Source organism: Malus domestica, chromosome 07, assembly GCF_042453785.1.
Source record: "Malus domestica chromosome 07, GDT2T_hap1".
Taxonomy (NCBI): Eukaryota; Viridiplantae; Streptophyta; class Magnoliopsida; order Rosales; family Rosaceae; genus Malus; species Malus domestica.
In genome coordinates this window covers 3,035,150-3,058,812 of record NC_091667.1, presented here as the reverse complement: position 1 = coordinate 3,058,812, position 23,663 = coordinate 3,035,150, and the positions used below count along the sequence as shown (strand labels likewise).

Below are 23,663 nucleotides of genomic sequence, written 5' to 3'. Positions count from 1 at the left end.
TGTGATTAGAGGATCCCCGGATCCTCACAACGAAGAATCGCTCAAACCAAAGAGCTTAACCAGAGAGAGATAAAACATGCTTGAACACACAAGTCCAACATAATTTGTTTCGGAAAATGTTATAACAAATAGGTGGATGCAACGAAGGCAAATTTCGGCCCTTTGTCGGAATCATCCTTGAACACAAGAAAATTTGCAAGGTTCACATACAAAGATGAAAGATCCCAGCGAAGTGCCTTGCCTGATCAGTATCGTAGCTCCTCGAAGACGGGGTCTATATTTTGCCCCCATTCCCCATAATACAGCTGCAACAGCTTCTCAGCCGGTGCTACACCTAAAAGGTCGTACCCAGTGCACAAGGCTCCCGCTTTACGCAGGGTCTGGGAGAGGTGAATGTCGGCTAGCCTTACCCCCATTTATGGAGAGGCTGCTCCCAAGTCTCGAACCCGAGACCTACAGCTCATGGGCGAAGACCTACACCTGCAATACATAATTTAAGGTTCAACGTAAACACAATTTCCGCCAAAAAGAAAACAAAACGCCAAATGAAAATTTAGTGATCGTCACGCTTAGTAATGGAAAATCAGCTTAGCTTAGCTCCCAATTGCATACCAGTTCTCGCCACCTCCACCACCCCATCCAAAAATCCCGATTCATTCAAGCCTCTTCTTTCCAGGCCATCCTGCACAAGAATAGATGGATCCTATGAGCCAGCTGCGCACGCACACTTAAAGCAGTAAGAGAAGTCTAATCTACCTTGGCAAACTTCACCACATTTTCGGCAACATGCTGCAGCAGTTCTCCACGAAATGGCGTCTTTAGACCAGTTTTGGGGACCTGCTAAATTGTAATTTTACAATCAGATAAGGGAACTTAACCGTTGTACAAGAACGCAGAAGAATGAGCTTTGTTGTGAAGCGTTTGACATCACCTTATCTCTCAGCATCTGTCTTTCTTCGGGGGTCCAGTCAGCTATCATGTCCAACACATTTTGTAGGGAAACTTCATCATACAATAAACCAGTCTGGGATTTTAAAGAAAGTCACAGGGTACGTAAGAGCCACAAAGACATAATTGAAATACCGGTCGATACAAAAGTTATAATATTTGTTACATCTGTTATCAGAAAATAACGTTCAAACTCCTTTGGCTGCTTAGATATAGTTAAAAAAAGGTCGTACCCAGTGCACAAGGCTCCCGCTTTACGCAGGGTCTGGGAGAGGTGAATGTCGGCTAGCCTTACCCCCATTTATGGAGAGGCTGCTCCCAAGTCTCGAACCCGAGACCTACCGCTCATGGGCAAAGGCACTTGCCATTGCACCAAGTGCGACCTCTGGCTGCTTAGATATAGTTAAGAAGAACAAATGAACTAGTTTGATATGAGGAATCGAAATGCATAGTACCCAAAATGCTGGCAAACCACAAAATGTCTTCCAAGGCCCTGAACCAGCGCCCCTCATCTCCAAGTACTTCCTCAGCCTAACCTGAATGGGAAAAAAAATCGGATAATTAGGCAATAACATCAGAGAAGCAAAAACGAATAATTAGATTGTTGACGCACGTATGATGAAATGAACCTCAGGATATATAGTTCCCAAATGCATCTCCCAATCACTTATGGTTGGAATAACTTCACCCGGAATGCAACAACGCTTTCCTGCCATAAACTCCTGCGGGAATATAGCCATACTATGTCGTTAACAAAACAGTAGCTTGGCACAGAGAGCTTGCAACTACAGAAGAAAGCCTCAAATTACAAGACTAGCTATGAAAAGGATAGATGGAAACCCGGAAGGTCATGTCAGTACAGTCAAAATAGTTCTTGTTCCGGTAGACAAAATACATGGGAATATCAAGAGCATAATCAACATAGCGCTCAAACCTGCACAAGAAAATAAGATAAAATCGACCAGATACATTCGAAGGTTTGTACAACTATGAAAGAAAAATCAGCATTTGATAAACATGGACCACAGAACAACAATGCCAAACCGAACAGAACAAATACCAAACACATCAAATTTAACTGCATAACAAACAATGAAAAAATAATAAGTGTATTAGGCAAAAAAGGAGACCAGAGCTATCTATTCTGAAAGACATTGGATTATTTATGCACAAGCTTACAAAGTTTCAGAGGAAAACAGCAAGAACTTCTTTCATAAGTATAAAGAAGATCTTACCCAAAGGAGTCATGAAAAACAAAAGGAAGCATGCCTGTACGATCCTTGTCCACATCAGTATAAATTTCACTGTAACAAGAAGTCGAAGAATCAATACAGATGCCATGTATCGACCAAATAATAACAACTCCACTAAAAAGAGAAATAATAGAATGCATTAGACCAGAACAAAACAGAATACAGAAACCTTCTCGTGCAAAGAAAACCACTTGGCTTTCCTTCAGTGAAAGGTGAATTTGCAAATAGAGCTGTTGCAATCTGTTTCATTTGTTGAAAGGTTCATGGACATCTGAAAATAAACAAATTTTACACCAAAAACAAGGGATCATAATCCTCACAGGCTGCAAAGCAAGACTAGCACGGAGTTTCCTTATCATATCTGTTTCCGAACTGAAGTCCAGATTAACCTAGAAAAAATGAACAATGATGGTGCTCACGAGTTTAAAAGATCTTCCGTGACCAAATGAATCACGTAGCGAGTATTCATAGCAAGAACCTCCTTTGATTAGTACAAATCGTTATACCTGTACACTACAAGTCCTGAACAATGAATCAATTCCTCACGAGCCAACTTTGGGCATGTAATTTAGAAAAACTTGATATCTTTCCTGAGCCAAAACACTTGATCAGAAGAAGTTATAACAACTTTCGGCAGTCAACAAGGCATGTTTCAACATTTGCTATCTCAATATAAGAATCGAAAATGCATCTCCATATGGTTGAATGGAGGATTATACCTTGGGCATCAAAGGTATGTCTTTAATCTCCCATTTAGGCTGATAACCAATATCAAGTAATCCAATTCCTATTTCCTTTAGAACCGATTGAACCTAGTAAAAAATGAACATAAAAAACAAGTTAACATCCAAGAGGAAGGAGAAAACAGAGAACATTCTGGAAGTGGCCTTTAACTAAAAACGATTTATGAATAGATTGTGGCATAGTTGCACATGAATTCCAAAGTACAAACATCTTTACTGACCTGATAAAGGTGTGAATCAACTTCAGCATGAATTTGATGCAGAGTTTCAAGGGGTGCACCGCTATGCTCGAACTGACCTCCAGGCTCCAGCGCTATGCTTTGGTTACCCTACCCAGCATTGTCACATTTTATTTTCATAAAAATCATGATAATGGCAAGGGTTTCTCGATAACTGATTAAACATATTGAGTCATACGAGAATGCACAAATTACAGGGAAATAATGGAAGTTAAACATAAAATGAACACAAATTAGAGGCGAATTTAAGCAATATTATACCTGTTTAAGTGCAATAACGTTGTAACCTTCAAAAATTTTATCCCAACCAAATCTCTCAGCAATCCCATTAAGCAACTCAGCTATTTGTTCATACTTCATTGGACGTAAAGTTTTTAGGTCAAACCCAAACCTCTCATGTTCAATCCCAATCCTAAGGAAGGAAGCATGATCAAGTTTACAAAAATTAGCACAAGCTATCCAAAAAACTGAGTATACAAAGCATGGTTAAAATAATGCAATAATATAGTATAAATTACCTCCAATTTTCCTTAGGCTTGCATCCAGAGGCAAAGTAGCCTATGAGATCCTCCTTGGTCAGCGGATCTGTTGAAACTGCAGCTGCTTCTGAGGGAGGCCTTGCATTAACGATCACGCTACGCCATCGTTTCTGGCCTCCGTCTAAGTTGCCTGCTACATGCAAAATCTGTGTCTTCCTAGCAGCATAATATAGTGAAGCTGTCTGTGAAATGAGTGCCATGGCTGCTCACAACAACAAGTTGCTAACCTCTTTGATCTTTCTTGATCAGCAAGTTCTGAACTTCAACTTCAAGGATTATATTTTTTTCCTTTCCAGAACAAGTTGTATTTACAGCCACGATCCTACAGGAATCTTAACAGACGTATAATCATAAGGAAATCATAATACATATATATCTTGTACCGAAACTAATTAAAAACTGTGAAAACCAAATATAATTATGGTAACCTTGGAGAACAAAGTGCGTTCGATGCAACACTCTAACTAGAGAGAGATTTTTTAACCATTTGATTTTAGGCATTACACACTTCCATTTCCTCTTAATACAAAACTTGATTAAAAAGAAAGTCCACAAACCACTTCTTTATTTACGTCATTGTATGAATGGGGGTATTCTCAAACAACAAAGTTACAATTAAAAAACTAAAAAATTTACTGAACAAAACACTTATATATTAATCCATAAAGTTTTTCATACAAAATACTTAGAATCATTGTTGGTGAAGTCAGTCATATTGATACTAAGAGAAATGCTAAGGAGACTCTCAAAGTGGGACTCTCCGCCACCTCATGTTTTTGCCACAATGTTTAATAATGTTGGTATGAGGATTGTGCTAAAAACATAAGGTGGCGAAAAGTCCATGGAGAGACTTTTAGAAGAGTCTCCTTAGCATTTCCCTTGATACCAATTAACATATAGGGTTTAATTTGTATTTTAATTAGGGTTGGTCATTAGGATGCAAAACTGTACAATTTTTTTGCACAGAAGGGACAAAAATGAGTGGGGGCATCTGCCCCCTCTAGGCTTATAGTGGCTCCATCCATGGACGTTAGGCAGCTGTTAACCGCCCGGATTAGTTCCGGGGCGTTTGAAAATTAAGAAAGTGTGCCTATATCCGCTTAGGTCGCGACTCTTACTTAGACAGAAAATCGATAACTTTCATTTTGTATTTTATTTTTTCAATAAAATGTAAGAGACTTGTTGAATATTAGGATGAAAACTCATTATATGTTTGTTCTCCATGTTTTCAATATGTTCTAATACTTTATAATATATATGTCATTTTATTTTGCAATTGATGTTTACAATTATTTTTCTTTAAGTATAAATAGGCACTTATATGCACAACGTATTATAAAGTTACTTAAATCCGCCTCGGCTGCTTAGACCCTCGCCTAGCCACTAGGCCTCAGCCCGCTGCCCGACTAGCGCCTCACGTCTTTTAGAACCTTGATTTACGTATCGCATATATAACCACCAAATTTCATGTCAATTTCCTAAAATATGGGATTTTCCCGCCATAAATTGAACAATTCAATGAGAACTATCTCAATTCCGAGCTTTTGGTGCTGAAATTCAATGCATCAGTTAAACAAAAAACCCAAAACTTCCAACCAAAAAGAAACCATTTGCTGAAAGCTCAGAAGCAATCACAGCACAGCACCATGGCTGATGCTTTAAAACCCTAAGGGTCCGTTTGGTGGGCTGGAATGGATTGAGCCTTAGGGATAAGATTGAATGGGCAGTGACTTGTAAGACATGATTTGTAACTCATGTATAAAAATATGTTAGATAACCCATTATATTATGGGCTCATAACTCATCATGTGCTATCCTTATCACGTTTGACACAACATATAACGGACTATATTCAAATCTATTTTAATTTATGAGATAGGAGTAACATCCAAACGGAGGACAATAAAATTAACGGAAGGAAAATCTGAGACAGAACACTTGAATCACCTGAAATTAGAAAAGCCAGTGAAGCGTTTGCATCCTTAAGTCTCCCACCCAGATCGCCCCCTGAGCTTCACATGCACCTCACGGGGCCTTTTCCCTTTCAAAGCAACCCTTTCCCTCTCCTTTCCGTTCCCAGAAGCCAGCCCCCTATCTCTCTCCCTCCCTTTTTCATTTCCCCGTTGCTTCCCCTCTATTTCAGAAGCCTCCTTTACTTAAGTATAAAATTTACTCATAATATGCTTTGAGCTGTGCTATCTATACATCCCTTTTTACCTCTCTCACATTCCTTGTTAATTTATGTCCTTTGATCTTCTTCAATTCATCCAATCCAACGGCCGAAAATTAAAAGGGTATGAGAGAAGTAAAAATGATATGTGGATATCACATCCCTATACTTTTCATTTGGCTTGAAGTTGTTCTAATTAATAAATTAAATTTTGTTTTTTTATATAAAAAATAAATTAGTGACTGCATCACGGCAGTCCACATTTTTGAGAGTCGAGAAGATTTACAGAGACTCCTCTCAAACCACCATCGTACGATTCAATAACGCCAAAAATCAAATCCAAAATATACCGTGTGGAATGTAGGGCTTAGAATTTGTCTTTTGGCATGTGGGATGCTTTACAATGACTTACCTGGTGTGCCTTTTCGGAAAGGGATCTTATAGGTCTCTTCCTCCCACTAAGTTAAGGGATTTGGACGGGTGAAATTTGATCCAACGGCTAAAGTTATTATAACTTTTTCAAGTGGATCCCTATTTGTAATCGTTGTATCAAATTTCAACGGTCCGGATCCTCGAACTTGATGAATTATGGGGAATGAATCCGGAGATGATCTCTTTCATGCCTTTTCCATCATTCTTTATTCAATAAACCTTATTTATTTCTTCTCAACTAATATTAATCTCTAGTTTGCAAAAAATGCCTTCTCACTTTTCTTTTCTCTTCTTTTACATTGCAAGGAATACACTTTCCAGATTCTATACAGCTAATGAATTTTCATATAAGCATTAGCGGATCAAGAATCCGAACCTCGAGGATTCTATTGTAAAATAAAAAAAATTTACATTCAAACAGAAATCGACAAAACTATGTTACGCACATGTCAACAAATACGATATATGCCTAAGTAATCTAATGAGCGATATCGAGGGTCATCAATACAATCTATCGAGATATTATCTAGTAGGCATTACTTCAAATACTTAATATACACAAAAGAAACTCGTACTAAACATTTAGAGTGTCCTAAAAAATCCTTCACATATATAATTTTTAGACTCTAAATAATCCAATGTTCTAAAAAATGGCCTAGGCGGTGGTGATCCGATGCGTTTTCTTGCAAATCGGTTGGAAAAATCGGCTGGGCTCTAGGCAGGCTAGGGGGTGCTAGGCGGCTAGAAAGTTTTTTTTTAATTTTTTTTTGAAATTAAAAAAAAAATCCTATCTACATTAATATATTTCCTTATTTTCCTCCTATTTTGCATTTTATGTGGTTTTAAATTGTGAACTTATTGTACATGTGTCATCCTACAATACTCCTTACTATGGTTATATGGCATATATGCTTAATGTGTTTTAAAATTTTGAACTTGTTGGATACTCTTTTTGCATTTTATTATTTTTTTATTATCTTATCCATGGATTTCATACAAGTTTAATTTTTTTGTAAGTGTCAATATGCATTTATTTACAAGATATACAAGAAATTTACCTAAATCCGCCTAGGCGCCCGTCTAGCTGCCTAGGCTCTAGGCACAAGCCCACCGCCCAATTAGTGCCTAACGTTTTTTAGAACCTTGAAATAATCATGAAAAAACCTTAGCCCCAATTTACATTCGTGTGATAAAAGCCATGTACATTATATTATGGGTAAATCGCCAAAATGGTCCCTGAGATTTGCATAACTCATCACTTTAGTCTTTGAGATTCCAAATCGATAAAAGTGGTCCCTGAGATTGTCCACCATCCATCATTTTGGTCATTCCGTTAAAAACTCTGTTAAGTGTCCCGGAGCTTTTGGCCAGAAGTTTGGGCAACTTTCAAAGCTTCGTAACTCAATCGTTTATTAACCAAATTCGACCCATAATATATCAAAATGAAGATAGGAAAATGTAGAATAATATTATACCTATTTCGAAGCCCAATGGTTGCCAGATATGGCTGGAAAATAGCCTCAAAGTTGACTAGCCGAGTAAAAACTTGATAACTCGCCGGAAACTGGATAAATTTTAAACGTTCATAACTTCTTCAATACGCAACGAAATCAAGTGATTCAAAAACAAAAATCATACTTCTCGACGAGACAAATAGAATGGTACCTTTTTTGATGGCTAACTCACCGTGGTTTGGCTGGAAAACGGCTCAAAAGTGGCTATCTTGGTTTCAAGTTAGCCACTTTCAAGCCGTTTTCCAGCCAAACCAGGGCGAGTTAGCTGTTGAAAAAGGTAACATTCTCTTTATTTTGTCGAGAAGTATGATTTTCGTTTTTGAATCACTTGATTTCGTTGAGTATTGAAGAAGTTATGAACATTTAAAGTTTACCCAGTTTCTGGCGAGTTTTCAAGTTTTCACTCGGACCAGTCAACTTTGAGGCTATTTTTCGGCCATCTTCGGCAACCATTGGGCTTTGAAATAGGTATAATATTAGTCTACACTTTCCTATCTTCATTTTGATATATTATGGGTCGAATTTGGTTAAGAAACGATTGAGTTACAAAGCTTTGAAAATTGCCCAAACTTCCGGCCAAGAGTTTCGGGACACTTGTTTTGAACGGAATGACCAAAATGATGGATAGTGGACAATCTCAGGAACCACTTTTATCGATTTGGAATCTCAGGGACCAAAGTGATGAGTTATACAAATCTCAAGGACTATTTTGACGATTTACCCTTATATTATAGTCACATCCAAAAAAGAGTGTTTTGGAGCATATGTGGTTGTGCCTTTTAAGTTAATATTTACTCAGAATGAGGCTGCACTTTAGTGTTATTATCAAGTGAGTCTAAAAAGAAGAGTGTCACCATTTCATCGATTGAGAATGGATCATATGGACGGTCGTGGCATGTGCATATACATGATCGTATACTACTGGCTTGGCTATCTGTCAATTATATAAATTGTAAAGCTTGTGAACGTGACTTATTGACCGAGTTTAGTCACGAATATAATTCCTTGTTTGTGCACCTCAATGAAATATTTTTCTATATCCTTAATAAGTGGAGGGGTTGATTTAACAAAAATATCCTTAAAAAAGTGGTTATATGGCCGTTCACTTAAAAAATTAATGAGAATATTGATGAATGTTAAAAGGAATGATCAAAATGATTGCTTCATAGTTTTACCTTTGCCCGAATCTCGTGCTACCTCTCCCTATAGTCGAGCAAGCAAACTACCATTTACAGTAGACAAACTTAGGGATCAGTTCTGTCGATTTTCCTTGTCATTGATCAAAATAAAGAATTATGTTAATCTCAAAGACCAATTTAAATAAATAGCTACTTATCACTCTGCAATGAAAAAAACTCTTTTGCAACCAATATATCACTAATGGTTTATTTTGATAAACTCTGACAAACACACAATAATGCTGCCTTGTCGCACTTGAACAAGTACCAACGCTATCACGTTGCCTTGTCGCACCTGAACCAAGGAGGAAAATATCGGTAATATCGGAAATATCGGTAGTCCGAAAACACGGAAATATCGATGGAAATATCGGGATAATATCGATATCGATAAAAATTACATGGAAACCACGGAAATTGTAAGAAAAACTTGGAAATTTTTATTGAAACTTTGCAGGATGTTTATTTAGTCAATTATCTATTAGTTTATCACAAAAAATTAGAATGAAATGCATTGCATGATGGATTTAACTGATTTAAGTTGATTATATAGCGAGCTGTCAAATATTGTGAGTGTAGAAAATATGTAGTAATTAATGAAAGAAGTTTAAACACACCATAATCATTTATATATAATGAATTAGTACAATATTTTACACTTTATACATTGCATGGTAAGATACATGAGTGACTAAGTACCACATAGAGTTCCTATGAGGTTCAAAATTTTCACTATCTTCATCATCTCTATGTGTAGAGTAAGTGTATTGTGAAGAGTAGTCAGCAACCATGACAATGACTTTCAAGAACCGAAACCCAAAAGTCAATAGGAAACCGAATACTTCGGTATTTTTCGGGATTTCGGGATTACCAAACAAATGGGATTTGGAAACCAATCCCATATCGAAAATTTCGGTATTTTTCGGGATGGTTTTGGTTTGGGATTTTTTCGGTTTGGTTTGGGATTTTTGAGAATTTTTTCCAACCATACATGTAAGTGACCAAATAAAAAATAGAAAAATTAAAAACCACATGCCATTGACTAAGTAATTAATTGACACAATTTAAAATATAATACCACAAAAAATTTGGAATATGTGCAAATTTGTTTCTTGCAAAAAGAATTCAAAACAAAACCATATATATAAATATTTTAGCATGTTTTCACAAAAACGTAAGTGGTATAGTGGTCAAGGCGCTGAAGGAGTTAGATGGGAGGAGTTCGAATCTTTTTATGTGCATGTTTGAGACTTTTCAGAAAATTTCAAATATTTTTAGGTTCATCTCGCGATATTATAGATAATATCGCGATACTATCGATATTATAGCGATAATTAAAGAAATACTCGCGAAATATCGTTATATGAAAAAACGATAATATCGGCGATATTTCGCCGATATTATCGATATTTTCATCTATGACCTGAACAAATACCAACGCCCTAACCTGTCAGCTCTATTCTCTAATGGACAAGGATTGTATGCCCTCCCACTTCCGATACTTTTCTGTGCTTTTTTGTTTGTGTAGTCATGGTTAAGTCACGTCAACATTTTATATTATTATTCATTTTTTGTCTTATTATCTCTATAAAAAAAACAATATAAAATGTTAACGTGGTTTAACCGTGACCACACAAAACAGAAGGGCATGGGAGGGCATTGAAAGTGGAAGGACATACAATCCTTATCCTTCTCTAATACCAGTTTACTGTACATATTAAATTCTCAATACGAATCTTGATTTCGATGAACTCTGATTAAACACACAATAATCAAACCGCAAAGAAAATACAAAAACACTAGTTTCCAAAAAAAAAAAAAAAGAAAAAAAAAAGGAAAATACAAAAACACCAAGCACAAAGAAAACGCACACACAAGAACACAAAATTATAATGGTTCAGCCAAAAATTGTTAACGTCCGCACCGATGATTCCGAGATAGTTCAATAGTATGAAAACCCCTTTGGTTCACTAACCCTAGGTCTTAATTTCTTTTACCCCTCACATTCTCTCAAAAGTGTCTTCCCTTATGTCTTGTGATCTCTTAACAATTTGATCTTACTCGCACACATAAAACCCTCCAGATGCCTTGTTCATATAATATAAGAATTAGGATTATACAGGAATTCAACCAGGATCGAAAACTCATCCCAAATCGTACACAACTAACCTTAATATATAGGACTCCTAAACTTGGTCATTTAGTCACGCTCACAAGCTTAATCTGCAATTTATATAATTGACAGCCAAGCCAGTTATATACGATCACGTTTACGCATATGCCACGGCCGTCCATATTATCCTTTCTCAATCGATGAAATGGTGACACTCTTTTTTAGACTCTAGATAATAAAAACTTAAAATGCAGTCTTATTCGAGTAAAATATTTACTTAAAAGGTACACGCACACATGCTTCAGACAAAATTTGAGATACTCATTTTTAGATGTTACTGATTATAATGTAGGGAACTTTAACGAAAAGCACCCGGTATTGTTCACTTTAACGAAAAATCACATTTTTACACTAAAAAGTCAATCATGGTACTATTCATTTTACCATTTATTTTGTCCTTATCATTAAAACTCAAAGTTTTCAAGCCCTTTTCATTAGTTTTCCTTATAATGTATATATGTCTGTGTATAACAAATTATTAAATCAAATTTTTTAAACCATATGATATGTGAAGAAAGTTGGGTTCCACCATAAAATGTGAGTTGTCCAAATTACTTAGAGGCATATGCAAGGTCCTTCATTTCAAGTCTAACACGTGGACAACACAAGTCGGGTGATGTGAAGCACATGTGGTCATTAAGTTTCATACATGAGACAACGTATACTCTAATATCATAAAGAAAGTTGGGGTTCTGTCATAACGTCAATTGGCAATATAGGAGTAGCCTAACTACTTATAAGCACATACAATGTCTCTTCCTCTCGTTAGTGTGAAATTCATTCTCAACAATGTGATTATTGATGATTCAATTATTACTAAATGTTGATTAGCATTTATTTTTTATTAATGACATTCATATGATTTGTTATTTTAATTTAAAAAATTGGTCTATTTAATATTATTCTTCGAGACACTATTAAAAAAAGAAAACAAAGTAGCAGGTGTGAACACAAAACGCAGGGATTTATAATAATTAGTTGAAAAAAGAAGTAGCATGTGTGAACACAAAACACAACACACAATTTTCAAACACCACACAATTTAATTTATTAATTAGACCAACCCCGCAATAGACAAATAAAAAAGCATATCATGAGTCATGAGGTGTGAACACCATAATTTTATATTTAAAATATTTGAGAAAATTGTAGTAATAGTCCCTTAATTTTAACTTAATTAGAATAATGATCTCTCAACTAAAAATTCTCGTCAAAATATGCAGTTATGGCCATTTATGTCAACTTCGTCAGAATTCCGTCAAAATGACTCATGTTGGAATGACAATTTCTATAATTTGGTTAAAGTTGAGGAATCATTGCTACAATTTTTTTCATTTAGTTTTTCATATTTGCCCCTTGATTCATCCGCACGTGTGTGGCACATGACTTATTTTGACAAAAGTTCTAATAGAGTTGACAAAAAGGACCATAGCTGCACGTTTTGATCAGTTAAGGAAACAATGGTCATGAATTTTTAGTTAAGGGACCATTGCTCCAATTGAGTTAAAGTTAATGGACCATTGCTACAATTTCCTCAAATTTTTTAATGCAAATTGTACTAATAGTCTCCATGATTTAGTTAGATTTGCACCTTCGTCCTCGTTTTCTATTGCATATTTATCGTACATATTCGCTTAAGTCTAATATTTTATCAATTAAGTTGAATTTTCCATCACATTTTGGGCACATCTTCTCATTTAAAAGCACCTATCGTGGATGAAATTTCTATTAGTTTGACGGAATAAAATTACGGTAACATTATAAAATAAGGAAAATTAATGAAAAATTGTTTGAAAACCTTGAGTTTTAACGAAAAAAACTAAATAAAAGGTAAAATGAATAGTATCAAGATTGACTTTTTAGTGTAAAATATGATTTTTTTAGTTAAAATGAACAGTACCGGAAGTTTTTTGATAAATTTCCCTATAAAATACAACAAAAAAGCTACAAACATTAAATTGAAAATCCGAGTAAACTACGAGGACTATTCATATTTAAATTACCCATTTCTTCCCTTGTTTTACAATAATTAGTGGGAGTAAGGGAAACTATTAAGATAATTAAAAAGGTATATTGTTCACGTGTAACGTACGAGGAATCTCGACAACATGATGTGTGTGAGGTGGCTATTAACTTCAATGGTGAATACTGTAAGAAAACCTAGCAATATATAAAGGGTCACGCACTTGGACTAGTCTCTCACTCACATTTTACTTACCTCTTTCCTTCCTTTCCTACTGAAAGCCAAGCAAAAACAGCTAGCAGTTTACGATGGCAAGCCTCATTGCTCCAGACCACTTCTCTCCTCACGACGATGCAGAAGCCCTCAGAAACGCATGCAAAGGTACTCTACTCTCTCTAACTAATTTTTAGCCAGTCTACACTGTCATATAAATTTAAAATCATACCGTTCTTGAAAGAAGTTATGGAATGAGAGCCAACAAAAGTGTCCAAATGTGTTTCCAGCCCTATCCTACCCCCCGTGTGTGTGTGTGTGTTTGTACGTGTACGCATGTCCCATACTTCTTTTGTTTGGTCTTTGATCATATGAATGTTAACCTAGGTAGGTTGGTGATTTATTCAATTTTTCTTCTTATGAGTAGATCATCACATGTTTCTTTCTTAAATTTTAACTTTGATCTCTCAAGTTTGGCCTAACTCATTCTAAGGGTAGAATAATTTTACGATCTAAAGTAATCTTAGCAAAAAAGAAAGAACAACTCCAAAATGGAAGAAATTATTAATTATGTCTTCTAAGTCCAGGAGAGGTGATGTATATATATAAAGAATGTCATATTATTAGAGATTGCCATGTTGCAACCACCTATTAATGCCACACCAAATCCAACCAAAACTCACATAAGCACCACCTCATTTGTGGATAATTAGTAGATATGCTAATTAATATATTCCTAAATACCACAATTTTAGTTGATTTCTTAATGTGAAAGATTTGCTATAAATATTAAACATTGTAAGAGCAAGAGCACAAGACAGACACTAGTAAGAGAGGACTCAAACCTAGAAAATTATCTCCAACAATGGCTACCCTAATTGCTCCTGAAAACTTCTCTCCCGTCGACGATGCTGAAGTTCTTCGAAAATCTGCGAAAGGTTTAATCATTTTATTCGGCCATTTAATTCTTATTTTATTTTTCATGCAGATGATTAATTGTGTTTTTTATTTTTTTATTTTGAGAATTTATATATATGGTAAATTTAATTTATATTTCATATTTTTGTATACCGTGTAGGATGGGGGACTGATGAGAAGGCTATACTCTCTATACTTGGACATAGAAACGCAGCACAGAGAAAGCAAATCAGGCTTGCTTACGAGCAATCTTATCAGGAAGATCTTCTCAAGCGCCTTGAGTCCGAGCTCTCTGGGGATTTTGAGGTTTTTTCTCTCATACTTTCACCCTTAGTCGATATTTACCATTGCTATTTATTTATTTATTTTTAAATATTCATAAGTCGAAAATAATTTAAATATTTTTAAAAATAAATACATGAAAAAAATGTGTTATGTTTTGATTTTTCTTGTGTATCACAAAACATAGAAATCTCCGAAGGGTTTTGTCCTTTTCCTACAAAGATATAGAAGAGGGTGGAAAGGAGAATATTACCATCTAATGAGAGCAACATTTGAAGGTTTCTAGAGAACAAATCAATGAGCTGTCAATAAATTATTAATTCCAAGTCTTATTTTGTTTAAAATAACGAGAGATTTTTCAGTGTGACTGGTACACGAGGTGGTACATCACGTGTTATTATACAAATGATGATATATGTGTGTTAAAAAGTTAATAACTTAAAAAGTAAAATTTCCCACCACTTACATAAAAGCACGTGATATACCATCCATGTTCCCGTCACAATAAAAAATTTCTCTAAATTAACAATGACATAGAACACATGTGGTACCATCTCTATTAAAGAACAATATTAATGTGGTACAAAAAATATGGTAAAAGTACTATTTATTAATATTAAGTAAATATTTTTTGAGATTTTTGTTGTGGACTGAAATGTTTTGATGAGATTAAAAGGTACCACTTAAATACAAGAGTTTTGAACATTTCAGTCAATTCATCACTTTTATATTAAATATATAGAATATAAAAGTTTTTGCCTCTCAAAACTCTCTACATGGATGAACTTACATGGTATCTACTTTCGAACTCAAATTTTCTATATTTTCAAAGTTATATTAGTTTTGTATCTCTTGTTTGAGCAATTTGTGTTATACCATATACTAAAACTAATTTCATTTGGGGATATGGCAAATGTAGAAAGCGGTGTACCGTTGGATATTGGATCCTGCAGATCGAGATGCTGTTTTGGCTCATGTGGCCATCAAGAAATCTGAGTGTAACTACAATGTCATCATCGAGATTGCTACCATTCTATCTCCTGAAGAGCTCCTTGCAGTAAGGAAGGCTTACCAAGTTCGCTACAAGCACTCCTTGGAGGAAGACTTGGCTGCACACACCACTGGCGATGTCCGCAAGGTACACGAACATTATTAACGGCAAGGACTTTTTTTGGCAAATAGTATGGCATGTTAAGTTATCGCACTGTGAATTACGTGAGAGTCCACTTTACTAATGGACAACATAGTAAGTTGGAGAATTTGCCATTCTTTGCCTCCTCTTTTTGGTATTAGGTGAACTATTATTTTGGTATTAGGTGAACTATTCTTTTGGTATCTGTGTTTTTCTCGAATGGTATTAGGTGAATTATTCTCTCCCCTCTTTTTTTCCCTTCCTTTCCCTCCCCTCCTATTTGAACGGTCACAGTTAAGTCACGTCAACATATTAGATGAATTTTATATAGAAGGAGAAAGACAAAATAGAGAATGTGAGAGGAGGAAAGGGAAGGGAATGGAAAGAGGAGGGGAGAGAATCCTAGTCTGAATTGTTAATGGTGTTTGATGGTTTTTGGTCAATGTTACAGCTTTTGGTTGCTTTAGTGACTGCGTATCGTTATGATGGTTCTGAGATCAATGCAAAACTGGCGAATTCGGAAGCTGATATCATTCATGATGCTATCAAAGACAAGGCTTTCAATCATGATGAAGTTATTAGGATCCTAAGTACTAGGAGCAAGACTCAGCTCATGGCAACCTTTAACCGCTACCGAGATGACCATGGCACTTCCATCAGTAAGGTACGTATGAACCTCCTTATGTCGAAGTTAGAACATCCAACCCAAAACTAATTACTTACAGAGACTTTTATCTACAAAGAGTCTAAGATTGAAGACTGCCGAGTTTGACCTCTAAGTTTTCTTCTTTTTATCACAGAGTTTGTTGGAAGAGGGTTGTGATGGTCTCCAGAAGGCACTGCATGTAGCCATCCGATGCCTCAATGACCCCAAGAAGTACTTTGAGAAGGTTCTTCGCAACGCAATCAAGAGGGTTGGAACTGATGAGGATGCTCTCACTCGTGTGATTGTGACAAGGTCCGAGAGGGACTTGAAAGACATCAAAGAGGTTTACTACAAGAAGAACAGCGTTCCTCTCGACCATGCTGTGGCCAAAGAAACTTCCGGGGATTACAAGGACTTCCTCCTTACTCTGCTGGGGAAGGAAGATTGAAAATTTTCGCTGAGCAAATTAGTATGATCAAGTGCTATGAGTGCTTCTGTTTTTCTATTGAGTTTGATGACTGTCTTTATTTTCCGTGTTTGTGTTTCCTTGTGGTGTGACTATCTACCTTACCTTTATCTATGTTTGTTGGAGTTTAAGGTTTTTATCAAGACCTTTTGTTTTCGTTTCGGATGTTATGGAGTATTAATAAAAGTTGTCTGTCAGCTTTTTAATCAAGGGTTGGATTAAATGGAAGTTATATTTATAATCTAGCAACAGATTTCGATTAACAGCAAGCGAGGAAAGTAAAAGGATGTAATTAAATTGCAAAACTAATATGCCTGATGATTAACTATGAGGAGAAATGGATATGCTGAGCAAAAATATATGGGTGTGAGTCGTGCGACTTCTATAAATAATGTCCGTCTTGTTCTCTTGCCAAAAGTCGGGCAAAAAGTGTCTTCGTGATTTCTACTAGGAGAACAGGACGTAAGGACTAAAAACTTGAACAAATCTAAATCAATAGTATCAAAATCCAAGGAATCCTCCCATTAAACCATAAGAAAGCTTGTAGATAAATCTCAGGATCTATCAACAGAATAACTCGTTATATGATCGCTTAAAATAAAAAACAACCCAAATATTGGTATATGAATTACAAACTTATGTACGTGGATTGTGTCATTAATTGCTTAGAGAATGTTTGAACTATGTCCTTAACTATTAGAAAATGTTAATAAATGTTTATAGGTAATCTAAAAGTTTCTTACGCCTCTAGTAGTAATATACTAATATTTCCTTAAGCTCATATTCAACTGGAGAAAACTTGGGCTTACTTTCAAAATAGGCTTTGCTAATCTCATCCCATTTCATTCATTAACTTGAGCAAAGAGGGAGTGGCCTCACCAGCTTGAGTCTCTGCACGCTACTTTGAAGGTGCATCGATACTTCTTTGAACACGAAATGAGTTTATTGAAACGCTAAAATGCCTCATTGATTGATTGATTTATTTCAGTTTCTCTTAATGATAACACAAAACACATACAGATAGCTATAAGAGCCATGAAAAAGCCAAACAATCGAAAACAATTGACAAGGGTAACACAGAGACCCTTTCAAGTAATCCCGACAAACCCCAACTTTCCGTCCTGCCGTTTTAGTCAACCTCCTCTTGCAAGCAATGTGAGTAGGAAATCCTTATAATTCCCATTAGCCGTCTCTTCAATTTTCTCAACTAAAGAGACTCCATGATGGTTCTCGAATTCCTCCTTGATCTCCATCATGTCCGAGTGAGCTCGGGTAACAATTACTCTAGTCAATCCCTTCTTGGTATGCTTATGGACATCAGTTCTCAATGAATCTTCCAAGACCTGATAAGCACAAGAGTTCAATAATTGCATGCACAAGGTTGCCTAAGAGGTCATATGTAATATTGCATGAGTAACTTGATACAAAATTTGTGACTCTGGCTTACCTTGCTGAAATATTTCTCAGGAGTACACAGGCATTGCACCGTCTCTTTAACCTCACAGCATGATCAAGATCCTAAACAAAACAATGTGACTTTAGAAAATAGATGCAAGTAGTATTCTGAATACTGGAAGTATTTCGGTTGACAAAATTTCTGGATAATGTTGCACAGCCAACTCTTTCTCCCAACTTATTTCTCTTGCATACGTTTGTTAGTAGGCCAAGAAAAATTCGAAGAATTAGCTAGGCAGTTGAACGTTTCTCTTTGGACCTTATATACATACTTCATCAATGTCGTGGCCAGAAATCTCCTCGTAGTGTTTATAGACTTCCTTGAGATGGGGCTTGTTCCTTGTTGATAGTATCCTGATCACCTCATCATCTTTGTTGATGCACAAAATCAGTGAGGACTTTGGTACAACAGAAAGTATCAAGTTTGTGACCTTCGCTAGATTGCTTCGGTCACTAGTGTGGATAAGTATGTAAATGGATAGAGATAGGGAAGCAAACACAAGATGTACGTGGTTCACCCAGATTGGCTACGTCCACAGAGTAGAGGAGTTCTCATTAATTGTAAAAGGTTTACACAAGTACATAGGTTTAAGCTCTCCTTTAGTGAGTACTAGTGAATGATTTAGTACAAATGACATTAGGAAATATTGTGAGAGAATGATCTCTATTTATAGAAGAGAGTTTCTAGTTTCATTCTGACATTGGCACGTGTCGTGTTGTGATTGGCTTCTGATGTTGACATGTGTCGCGCTATGATTGGCTTCTGATGTCGACACGTGTTGCGCTGTGATTGACCTCCTGGTTGAAGGGAAACTTTTCTGGGTCCTTGACGGTATAACGTTGACCGGTGCTCAGTAGTTTCAGGATTGGTCAAGTATGGTACAAACAGTGCTCCCCTAAGTTCCCGAGTGAGGGAAGCTCCTCAGTTGGGGACTTGCAAGATCCAAGCCATTGAGTAATCACGAAACTTCTAAGTACTGAAGTGTGATATCATTTTCACTTGCCTTATCTGTCTCATATGTAGATGTGGCATCTTCTCTGGAAGTACTTTTCCTCCCTCCAGGGGTGGTATCTTTAACCAATGAAGATGCACAAGGTAATGTATCAATTTCACTTGAAGCTTACTTGTAGTTTCGGGCTTGGTCAAGTGCGATACAAACCCTATAGTAGGAGTCCCCCAAGTCGCCGAGCTAGGAGATTTGTCGAAAGAGGTAACAGACAAGGTAAGCAATCAGACTTCCAAGCAAGCAACCTGGATCGGAGATTCGACTTCGGCTTCCGGTTGATTATTCTCCTTCTCCTTGTGTCGTAAACAGTAACAAGGATAAGGAGAAGCAAATGGAGAAGAGATAATATGAGATACTTTTTCTTTTGAAGAAGTAACTTTCCACATGCTTATTCTTGAACTGGGCTGGAAGGTTTTCTAGTTTCCTCCAGAGTATAAGGCTGACTTAAGAATTTGAGGGTCAAAACAAGTCCATCAAATCTAGAGTACGTTCGACCCTGATGATATGAGATACTTTTGCTGTTGACAAAGTAATGGATGTATCAGCACGTGTTCTGTTACGCTTGTCTCCACATGCTTCCTTGTATCCTTCTCACTTGCCCTATCTGTTCCTCAGACAGATGTGGTATCTTCTCTAGAAGCATAAGATGTTGAAGATGAGTACTCGAGAGCAATGCCAGGTAAGTAATCAGGCAAGGGGTTCCAGGCAGTCAGTTCCTGACTGGAAGCTTGATTCCAAGTGCTGACTGATTGCTCTCTTTCTCCTTGTCTTGCAGGTAAGAACAAGGCCAAAGGAAAAGACAGGGAAAAAACATGATATGGGATACTCTTGCTTTTAACCCTGATGATATGAGATACTCTTGCTCTGGTGTGGCTTGTTTGTAGAGGTATTATCGGGAGGAAAAGAAGCTAAGTATTTCGAGAGACTCTGCTGAGAGTACCCTTTCGGATGTGAAGAAAAGTTGAGCATTTTTTTTATTTGCAGGTATGCCTGGTTGTGGAGGATGAAGGTCGACATATATAAGAGTCTCCCTAACAACAAGTAGTAGTGCTATTCCTTTACCCTTCTTGGTCATAACAATGTAGTGGGAGCTGTAAGCTTCACGTGTTTTAACTTTGTTAGAGCACTTTGAAAAAGTGGTATGTGGTATCTAGAAAGTTGATGTTGCGTGTGAAGATTGCAGACAAGCTTTATCCAAGAAAATCTGGCTCTCGAAGTTCGAAGAGCAGTGCCTCTTCGGTTTTCGAACAAGCAATCCTGTCGGGGATCTGGCTCTCGAGATTCAGTGAACGGTGCCTCTTCGATTTTTGAGAAAGCAATCCTATTGAGAGTCTGACTCTTGAGATTCAGAGAGCAGTGTCTCTTCGATTTTTGAGAAAGTAATCCTATTGGAGGTTTGTCTCTCGAGATTCGGAGGGCGGTGTCTCTTCGATTTTTGAGCACGTAATTCTGTTGGGAGTCTGGCTCTCGAGATTTGGAGAGCGGTGCCTCTTCGATTTTTGAGAAAGCAATCTTGTTGGGAGTCTGACTCTTGAGATTTGGAAAGCAGTGTCTCTTCGATTTTTTAGAAAGTAATCCTGTTGAGAATCTAGCTCTCGAGATTCGGAGGGCGGTGCCTCTTCGATTTTTGAGCATGTAATCCTGTTGGGAGTCTGGCTTTAGAGATTCGGAGAGCGGTGCCTCTTCGATTTTTGAGCAAGCAATCTTATTGGGAGTGTTTTCTCGAATGTGAGTAAAGGTTGGGCATTTTTGCCAGTCTGCCTTGCCACGGAGCACGAAGATTGACACACATTGGGACTTTCTAGTTATCAAGCAGTGGTGTTGTTAATTTACCCTTATGGGTAATAGTAGGGTAGCTGGACCTTCAAAATTTATGTGTCTAAACTTTGTCAGAGATCTTTGGCAAAGTTATCTGTGGTACCCGAGAAGTTGATGTTGCGTGTGGAAAGTGGTGTCTCTTCGGAATCCGGAGAGTGGTGCCTCTTCAATTTTTGAACCAACGGCCCTGTTGCCCTTTCTTTTATAAGGGCACCAATTGTGTGCAAGAAGTACATTCAGAGAGTTATTGCTTGTAGGAATTTTCCCATTACTTAAGAGATTTACTGCACCTCATTTCTCCTTCATCATTTTTGAGAATGTCTGGCCCATCCGACCGTCGTTTTGACTTGAACTTTGGTGAAGAGGCAGCCATGCCTTCTCAAGATAACATATGGCGCCCATCATTCTTATCCCCTATTGGTCCTCTTACCGTTTGGGACTCTGTGATGAAGAATGATATGACCGTTGCGGTGGTGGCCATGAACCTTCTCACTCCCAAAGATAACAGATTACTTTCTAAACGGTTTGATGAGTTGGCTGTTAAGGATTCTCTGGCTCTCAGTGTTCAGTGTGCAGGTTCTGTGTCTAATATGGCCCAATGCTTATTTGCTCAAACCCGCCAAGTTGAATCATTGGCAGCTAAAGTGATAAGTATCAAACAGGAGATCAGAAAGCTCAAGCATGAGAATAAACAGTTGCACAGGCTCGCACATGACTATGCTACAAACATGAAGAGGAAGCTCGACCAGTTGCAGGAATCTGATGGTCAGATTTTACTTGATCATCAGAGGTTTGTGGGTTTGTTCCAAAGGCATTTATTGCTTTCGTCTTCTAGGGCTGTACCGTGTAATGAAACTCTAAATGATCAACCTTCGGTGCCTCCTCCTTCTGGGGTTCTGCCTAGTACTGAGGCTCCGAATAATCACCCTTTGGTGCCTACTCTTTCTGGGGCTTTGCCGACTGCTGAGACTTCTCAAGAGCAACCTTTGTGAAGGGTCCCTCTTGTTTGTTTATTTTGATTTATGTATATGTACATATTTGTAACTTATCGGAGATATCAATAAACAAGCTTTGCTTCATTTCAACGTATTGTGTTAAATACACCAAGACCTACTTCACTAAGTTCTTTGAATTTTTTCTTTTGTTGAAGCTTGTATGTTGAAGCTTTGAGAGTGAAGCATGTATGTTGAGGTAGTGCTCCCTTAATTTCCCAAGTGAGGAAAACTTCTCGGTTGGAGACTTGAAAAATCCAAGTCACTGAGTGGTCGTGAGACTTCTAAGTATCAAGGTGCAGTAGCACATGGTAGGAGTCCCCCAAGTCTCCGGTCGAGGGAGTTGACGAATGAGGCATTTCCTTTCTAAGTGGTAGCCCAAAACTCCTCCTTCATATATATTTGTTATGAAAGTTGTTAGGCCCAAAGAAGAGCAGGCCTAGACAATTTTTAAATATTTTTTTTTTCGAATTTGTTTTTGAATTTTTGAATTTTTGAATTTTCCGAATATATATATATTTTTTATGCTTTGTAGGTGAAGCTTTGATGTTGAAGCTTTGTAGGTGAAGTTTGAGGTTGAAGCTTTGTTGGGTACTATGAATTGATTTTGCTTCACACTATCTTGATCAAGAGTGTGTGAAGCTTTTGTAGGTGAAGCTTTTGTGTTGAAGCTTTGTAGGTGAAGCTTTTGTGGGTGAAGCTTTTGTGGGTGAAGTTTTTGTAGGTGAAACTTTTGTGGGTGAAATTTTTGTAGGTGAAGGGTCAAGCTTTTGTGGGCGAAGCTTTTGTGAGTTAAGCTTTTGTGGGCGAAGCTTTTGTGGGTTAAGCTTTTATGGGTGAAACTTTTGTGGGTGAAGCTTTTGTGGGTGAAGCTTTTGTAGGTGAAGCTTTTGTGGGTGAAGCTTTTGTGGGTGAAGCTTTTGTGGGTCAAACTTTTGTGGGTCAAGCTTTTGTAGGTGAAGCTTTTGTGGGTGAAGCTTTTGTGGGTGAAGCTTTTGTGGGTTAAACTTTTGTGGGTCAAGCTTTTGTAGGTGAAGCTTTTATGGGTGAAGCTTTGTGGGTGAAACTTTTGTAGGTGAAGCTTTTGTGGGTGAAGCTTTTGTGTTGAAGCTTTTGTAGGTGAAGCTTTGGAGTTGAAGCTTTGTAGGTGAAGCTTTGGAGTTGAAGCTTTTGTTGGGTACCATGAATTGATTTTGCTTCACACTATCTTGATCAAGATAGTGTGAAGCTTTTGAAATTTTGTAGTTGTCCTTCATTGATGAAGCTTTATTGAATTTCCCTATTTTATTTTATTTTATTTTATTTTTTTTAGGAAAATTAGAAATTTGAAAATGTGGGAGAGACAACAAATACAAATTTTGCTTCCATACTGTTGAGTAAGAGATTGTGATACAAGCTATACCTTATAGTAGTCAAAGGTTTGGATGAACCATATAAATTGAATTTGCTTGGAACAGTCTTGATCAAGAGTGTGTGAAGCTTTCTACGAGTTGTAGTTGCCCTTAATTGATGAAGCTTTTGTTGGCACCATAAATTGGTTTTGCTTCACACTGTCTTAATTAAGAGTGTGTGAAGCTTTTGA

At 37.0% G+C, this 23,663-nt stretch overlaps 1 protein-coding gene, 1 long non-coding RNA gene and 1 pseudogene across 4 annotated transcripts in view; 1 reads left to right on the top strand and 2 right to left on the bottom strand.

Moving 5' to 3' along the window:
- Positions 1-77: 77 nt before the first annotated feature.
- LOC103438546 (glutamate--cysteine ligase, chloroplastic-like) lies at positions 78-5,830 on the bottom strand (annotated as a pseudogene).
- Positions 5,831-13,387: 7,557 nt separating this feature from the next.
- Positions 13,388-23,663, top strand: part of LOC103438545 (annexin-like protein RJ4) — a 29,089-nt gene continuing 18,813 nt past the window's right edge. Inside the window, exons 1-5 of one of the 3 annotated variants that reach the window (XM_008377079.4) lie at positions 13,388-13,533; positions 14,444-14,589; positions 15,485-15,703; positions 16,149-16,361; positions 16,498-17,019. In XM_008377079.4, coding sequence (XP_008375301.2) covers positions 13,461-13,533; positions 14,444-14,589; positions 15,485-15,703; positions 16,149-16,361; positions 16,498-16,791 — 945 coding nt within the window. In that variant the 5' untranslated portion in view covers positions 13,388-13,460 and the 3' untranslated portion in view covers positions 16,792-17,019. Of the gene's footprint in view, positions 13,534-14,022; positions 14,304-14,443; positions 14,590-15,484; positions 15,704-16,148; positions 16,362-16,497; positions 17,020-23,663 lie in introns of those variants that run through there. The other 2 variants (XM_008377080.4, XM_029105134.2) reach the window with 2 other exon arrangements.
- Positions 18,088-18,642, bottom strand: LOC139197529 (uncharacterized). The gene is made up of 3 exons (XR_011582981.1): positions 18,537-18,642; positions 18,257-18,327; positions 18,088-18,152 (listed from the first exon to the last, which is right to left on the bottom strand). It is a non-coding gene; the product is annotated as an uncharacterized lncRNA (long non-coding RNA).